The sequence below is a fragment of the Mandrillus leucophaeus genome, unplaced genomic scaffold, assembly GCF_000951045.1.
Source record: "Mandrillus leucophaeus isolate KB7577 unplaced genomic scaffold, Mleu.le_1.0 Scaffold17, whole genome shotgun sequence".
Lineage (NCBI taxonomy): Eukaryota > Metazoa > Chordata > Mammalia > Primates > Cercopithecidae > Mandrillus > Mandrillus leucophaeus.
In genome coordinates, this window is record NW_012101698.1 from 5,666,080 (window position 1) to 5,672,682 (window position 6,603).

General features: G+C 49.0%; 1 protein-coding gene across 4 annotated transcripts in view; it reads right to left on the bottom strand.

The window, feature by feature from the left end:
- Window positions 1–1,327: 1,327 nt before the first annotated feature.
- Window positions 1,328–6,603, bottom strand: part of LOC105537224 (ATP-dependent RNA helicase DDX19B-like) — a 44,390-nt gene continuing 39,114 nt past the window's right edge. For all 4 annotated transcript variants that reach the window (XM_011976780.1, XM_011976782.1, XM_011976781.1 and 1 more), the window contains 5 exons: window positions 6,449–6,600; window positions 5,878–6,115; window positions 4,061–4,223; window positions 2,794–2,985; window positions 1,328–2,433 (listed from right to left, as the gene is read on the bottom strand). In XM_011976780.1, the coding sequence (XP_011832170.1) occupies window positions 2,372–2,433; window positions 2,794–2,985; window positions 4,061–4,223; window positions 5,878–6,115; window positions 6,449–6,600 (807 nt within the window). In that variant the 3' untranslated portion in view covers window positions 1,328–2,371. The remainder of the gene's footprint in view (window positions 2,434–2,793; window positions 2,986–4,060; window positions 4,224–5,877; window positions 6,116–6,448; window positions 6,601–6,603) is intronic.

The window sequence follows — 6,603 nt, forward strand, 5'->3', positions numbered from 1 at the left end:
TTTAAAATTTCTCTCTTTTGTACTCTTTCCCTTTATTTCTCAGACCAGCTGACACTTAGGGAAATAGAAAAGAACCCATGTTGAATATCGTTGGTGAATTTCCCCCGATACATATATATTTCATAGACTCCATGAAACCCATCCAGTGAATTCTTAGAGGTCCAAGACCCCTGATTATGAACTGTTGGCTGGCCATGGTGGCTCATGCCTGTAATCCTAGCACTTTGGGAGGCCAAAGTGGGTGGATCACTTGAGGTCAGGAGTTCGAGACCAGCCTGGCCAACATGATGAAACCCCATCTCTACTAAAAATACAAAAATTAGCCAGGCTTGGTGGCATGCACCTGTAGTCCTAGCTACTCAGGTGGCTGAAGCAGGAGAATTGCTTGAACCTGGGAGGTGGAGGTTGTAGTGAGCCAAGGTCATGCTGTGGCACTCCAGCCTGGGTGACAGAGTGAGATTGCATCTCCAAAAAAACAAGAACTGTTGACCTATGCTTCTACCAGATTCCCATTCCTCCTGCTTTCAAACAGTCTGCAGCACCCTACTTCCCACTTTCCATCTCAGACTTAGGGCTACACCAGTAGAGAGGTTGTATGTGCTGTGAGAAGGTGGGGGTCTGCTCTGCCTGTGGCCTACTAAAGAGTCTATACTTCTTTAATTATTGCCCTTGTTTTTGGTATTTCAGGGTTGGTCCACAGGACTCAGGGAAGGAGAAAAAAGTATAAAAATTTCTTTTCTTAAAAGAATTCCAAGATGTGTCAGAGTTGACCAGAAGCATAGAGAAGACTACATAGTCAAGTACCCCCCAAGGGAATGTGGTAGAATTGGCAGTCTATTGGTCTCTTTGTAATGTCAGACTAAATAAATCACCTGGAGGCTGACATTGGCTCCTTCCCTTCCCAGGAGACAGATCTGGCCTAAATACAGAGATGCCTGCAAGGAAGACCTAGGATCACAATCGTTCTTAGCACATAAAACTCTTCTTCCAGGTTCTAGAGAAAGTGGCCACTCTGAAAGCCAAAGAACTGCAGAGTACTCCTCTTGGCTCAGGTTTCATATTGCTCTGGCAATTCAGGTTCCTCTCATCTTTGCCATCATTTTGTGGATACCAACACACAACATGTCGTACCTGGCCAAGGTACAACAGCCTTGGCCAGGTATGAGAAGTGTCCATTACTGTTGTTTGCTCTATCTTGCACAAAGATGCCAAGTAAGGCTGGAGCAAAGGCCTTGGTGATACTCTTGCCTTGGACAGACAAATGGCAGTAGTGCAGCTAGTCCCTCAGTTGCACCTGTTTGTATTCCAAAGGCAGTAAACACGGACGTTCAGAAGCCCTTTATAATCAATATGTCAAATATCTGAAATTATTCCCCAGCTCTGACAAAACTTGCCTTCTGGGTGTGGAAACAAAACAAGAATTTGTGATTACTGCTGACCACATCTAGAACTGCCTTGAGGCTGGCCATGAGAGACTTGAAACCACAATTTTCACTGAGGATCTAAACCTCAGATCACATTTGCTTGGGGCTACTATGGGGTAAGGTGATATAAAGGATGTAAAAAGGATGTTGCAGATGCTCATGAGACCAGGTTTTGTGGCAAGCTAGGGCCACCACTAATTCTCCACGATGACTTCTCTACAGGACTTGCTTAAGCACAGGCACGGGACCCACCAATAATCAGATGTGCACTCTACACAGACTGCACCCACCAAGAACAGGTCACAGTCTGTGACACAAACCCATATACACAGGTCGGAGAGGCTGGCATTTTGGTCCGTGCTTATTTAACAAATCCCCTTCTGCTGTGGGCATTAGGACAGGGGGCTGGCAATACTCAGGTGAGCTGTCCCACCCCCAAGTCCAAAGCAGCAGCTCTCAGGCCTCTGCTGCTTCGTGCCATTCCAAACATGATGGCTGGGCTTACACACCTATCTTACTGGAGCCCTCCCTCTGTGTTCCCTTTTCACTGCTATTCCATTACTTCCACAGGAGCTGAAGGCTGGCCCATCCACTCCAAGCCAGAGAACAAGCAGAGGCTGCCACAGGAGATCCTAGGCAAGCAATCAGCCACAGCATCTAGATTAGCATGAAGGAAACACTGGCCAAATTAAAAGATGAAACTTCCAAAAGGTAAATCTCTGTGTATTCATGCCTAATCTTCCAAGGTTGTGTAAATAATTTTTTCTACCATCCCCCATCATTTGCACACATTTTTGTCAAGTCCAAACATAATTTGAAGTGAGGTAGGTAGTTTCTCTCTACTCATGCCGTTGTCCTTGGGGTGATGTCGGGGGCTGTGCCCTGAACGCACTTGTCTCCCATGCAGGGGCAGTGTCAGGGCTGGCACCAGTGGCTGGTGGAGCTTCTCAGTTGGCTATTTTCTCAATCTCATCCAAATCATCCGTGTCCAATCTTTCTATCTTCTTATCTGGGGGAAAAATACACAGGTCTCTACTGTGCCCAGGAATGTGCCCCACCCTGGGCCACAGCAATCATTCATTCATCCCCAAAGGCTCCGGGTGCCTGAGCAGGGGGCAGCAGGGCCCCTAGTCACTGACAGCAACAGTCAGAGCCCCACGCCCCGAAACCCGGTCATGGGGGAGCTGTCCTTGGAGTCCTTGGGTCCTGAAGTCTCCAGGTGTGGCCCTGAGAACTGCCATATGGTCAGAAAGGAGGGGAGTGTGCCAGGGACAGAGCCTCTCTCGGGGCTACAGAAGATCCTACCCCTTTCCCCACTCCACCCCCCTTAGTAAAGAGCACCAGGCACAGGACCCTCCCCGGGACTCACTAAAATGCTCCTGGATTCTGTTCAGGATGTTCATGCTGTGCTTGCTGTCCACCATGTTCACTGCCAGGCCCCTCTTGCCAAAGCGGCCTGTGCGCCCGATCCGGTGCAGGTAGGTCTCGTTGTCAGGGTTCCCGTCCTTGTCCACGGGAAGATCAAAGTTGATGACGACAGACACTTGTTCAACATCTATGCCTGCGGGAAGGAGAGATGGAAGCTGAGAAGACTAAGGACAGGAGACAAATCAGTCATGTGGTCCATCCATACAATGGAGCATGACTCAGCATTAAGGGAACTCGGCACTAAGAGATGTATATGACGTCAAGTATAGGAAGCCAGATCTGAAAGGCCATGCAGTGCAAGATTTAGATGATGCCCAAAAGCAAAACTATAGGCACAGAAACCAAACTAGCAGGGGCCACGGGGTGGGGTGCAGGGAGAGGTGATGAATGAGTCCCTGAGAGTTGGAGACAGAGAGAAGTAAGGACAAGAGACAAAAATCACTGTTGTCCAAAGGTAAGTCAATGCATACCAACTTTGGGTAGAGGGAAAGAATTTGGGGGGCCGAGCATGGTGACTCATACTTGTAATCCCAGCACTTTGGGAGGCCGAGGCAGGCAGATCAGCTGAGGTCAAGAGTTGAAGACCAGCCTGGCCAACACTGCAAAACCCCGGCTGTACTAAAAATACAAAAATTAGCTGGGCTTGGTGGTAGGCGCCTGTAATCCATCTACTCAGGAGGCTGAGGCAAGAGAATCACTTAAACCCAGGAGGTGGAGGTTACAGTGAGCTGAGATTGTGCCACTGCACTCGAGCCTGGGCTACTGAGCGAGACTCTGTCTGAAAAAAAAAAAAAAAACTGGGGGGACAAGCCAACTCTGGGAATTGGGTACAAGAGAGGGCACATACAGGCATACAGCAGAACCTGGAGGAAAATAACAAAACTGGCAGGTGCCAACAAAATTATGAAATCAGTCAGTAAGCCTCCAGGAGACACAATGTTCTGGAGATGGGCGCCCTTGGAAGAGCAGGCTCCGTTCTCTACCAGTCAGATGCCTGTACATTTCCTTCCACCAAGTCAGGACTCCTGGTTTCTGTGGGAGTTTTTATCACCTGAGGGAAATGCAGTCCCTCCTAGAAAGGAATATTGTCACCAACCCCACCAATCTCCCTGAGACCATCTGACTTCCCTGTGTACAAGGATTTCTAGCTCTAACTGGGCCTGGGACCCCGAGCCTGGCAGACCAGGTGGGACACATCCTCTGCTCACCACGGGCACACACGTTGGTGGTCACCAGAACCTTCTCTTTGCCTTCTCGGAAGCGCTCAATCACCGCAGCCCTCTGCTCCACCATCATCTCCCCACTCAGCAGAGCCACCTGGTGGCCTTCTTTTGAGAGCTCTGCTGCCAGCCAACTAGCTGTTTTGCGAGTCTGTAGTGAAAAGAATTGTTTTATATGAACAGACCTGTTAAAAACAAAAGGAAGACAACTGCAAAAAAGTGGCTTGCCACAATTAAAATACATGAAGGCGCTGCTGAATCCAGTTAGGAGGTTAGGCTTAAAATTATCAATGAAGTATGGTGGTACATACCTACAGTCCAAGCTACACACTTGAGCCCAGGAGTTCAAGGCTGGCCTGGGCAACATGGCAAGAACCCATCTCAAAAAAAATTTTTTTTTTCAAACAGAATTTTCGTCATATGATTTCTTTCTTTTTAGATAAGTTACGTAACTGCTGTTAGTTTTTTATCTAGGAAGAGTGTGGTTTTAGCTAAAGATCTTCATTCCTAAATAGTCTATGTTCTTGCCAGATATGGTGGCTCGTGCCTGTAGTCTCAGCGCTTTGGGAGGCTGAGACTGGAAGATCGCTCGAGGCCAGGAGTTTGAGACCAGCCTGCACAACAGAGCAAGATCCCATCTCTACAAAAATAAAAATAATTAGCCTGACATGCATGGAGCACACACCTGTAGCCCTAGTAACAAGAGCCAAGGCTGCAGTGAGCTATGATCATGCCACTGTATTCTGGCCTGAATGATAGAGCAAGACCCTATCTCAAAAACTAACAAACAAAAAATATATATATATTAAAATTTTATATACTTTTTGAGACAGGATCTCATTTTGTTGCCCACTCTGGAGTGCAGTGGCACAATCACAGCTCACTGCAGTCTCAACCTCCTGGGCTCAATCAATCCTCCCATCTGAGCCTCCCAAGCAGCTGGGACCATAGGCATGCACCACCACGCCTGGCTAATTTTTAAAATTTTTGTAGAGATGGGATCCTGCTATGTTGTGCAAACTGGTCTTGAACTCCTGGGCTCAAGAAGATCCCCCCACCTCAGCCTCCCAAAGGGCTGGGATTACAGGCGTCAGCCACCGTGCCCAGCCGTATATATTTTTTTAATGATGAGGTCTCACTATGTTGTTGCCCATGCTGGCCTGAACTCCTGGGCTTAAGCGATCCTCCCACCTCAGCCTTTTGAGTAGCTGGGACTACATGTACTTGCCCAGCTTATATTCTTTTTTGTTGTTGGGTTTTTTTGTTTGTTTGTTTTTGTACTGAGATGGAGTTTCGCTCTTGTTACCCAGGCTGCAGTACAATGGCACAATCTTGGCTCACTGCAACCTCCACCTCCTGGGTTCAAGCAATTCTCCTGCTTCAGCCTCCTGAGTAGCTGGGGTTATAGGTGCATACCACCACACAGGGCTAATTTTTTGTATTTTTAGTAGAGACAGGGTTTCACCATGTTGGCCAGGCTGGTCTTGATCTCCTGACCTCAGGTGATCCACCTGCCTTGGCCTCCAAAATTGCTGGGATTACAGGCATGAGCCACCATGCTGGCTGCCCAGCTTATATTCTTAAAAATCTAAAGATTATTTCATTGGCTGTTACTTGGGGTTTTTTTCCCCCAGTAATCACTAAGAAGTGGAATCAAAGTCTCCCTCTTACAACTCATTAAAACCTTAGGAGAACAAACCACTTCCTTTCTTCCCACGGCGCCCAGGGGCATCCAGTCCTCCTGAGCCCTGTGGGGAGCTGGCTGAGAGGGAAGGGCCAGGCCTGCCACTGCTGCTACTACTCACATGGCAGAAGATCATGGCTTGAGCAATGGTGATGGCCCCATAGAGGTTACACAAGGCCTGGAACTTCTCGTCTCTGCTGCTGCACAGGACATAGTACTGCTTGATGGTGTCCAGGGTCTCTTCCTCCCGCTTCAGTTTGATAATGTTTGGGTCTGGGACCACTTTCTGGGCAAACTTCCAGACAGAGTCTTCAAAGGTGGCAGAGAAAAGCAGCATCTGGCAGTTCCTGGGCAGCATCCTGCAAGGGAAGGCCCTGGCATGTGGCCCCAGGTGGCCCCGGGAAGCAGCGGAAGCACAGCCTCCCCAGCTGGGAGGGTCTAGATGCCCAGGAAGGCTGAAGGGGAAGGAGGAGCAGCAGGCCTGGGTAGGGGACAGGGGTTGGGGTCTCCTTTCTCAGCCCGGGCTGGGAGGGACTGTGGTCAGTGCTGACATGGAAATGGCCTGTCAAACAAATGCTGCTGAGAGTACGAGAGACAAGACCCTGGCAGAGGCCAGAGGAGGCGTCTGAAGTGAAGGGAGAAGACACTGCAGATGGGGAGGCTGAGGAGTCCTCTGCCTTCGAGATCCCTACCTCTGGATGCGGATGCTCTGATCCTGGTGGCCCTGAGTGGCTATCATGACGTCAGCTTCATCCAGAACAAACACCTTGATTTTCTTGGGATCAATGAACTTGAGCTTGGAGCACCAGTCCAGCACGGTCCCAGGGGTGCCAATGACAATCTGCTC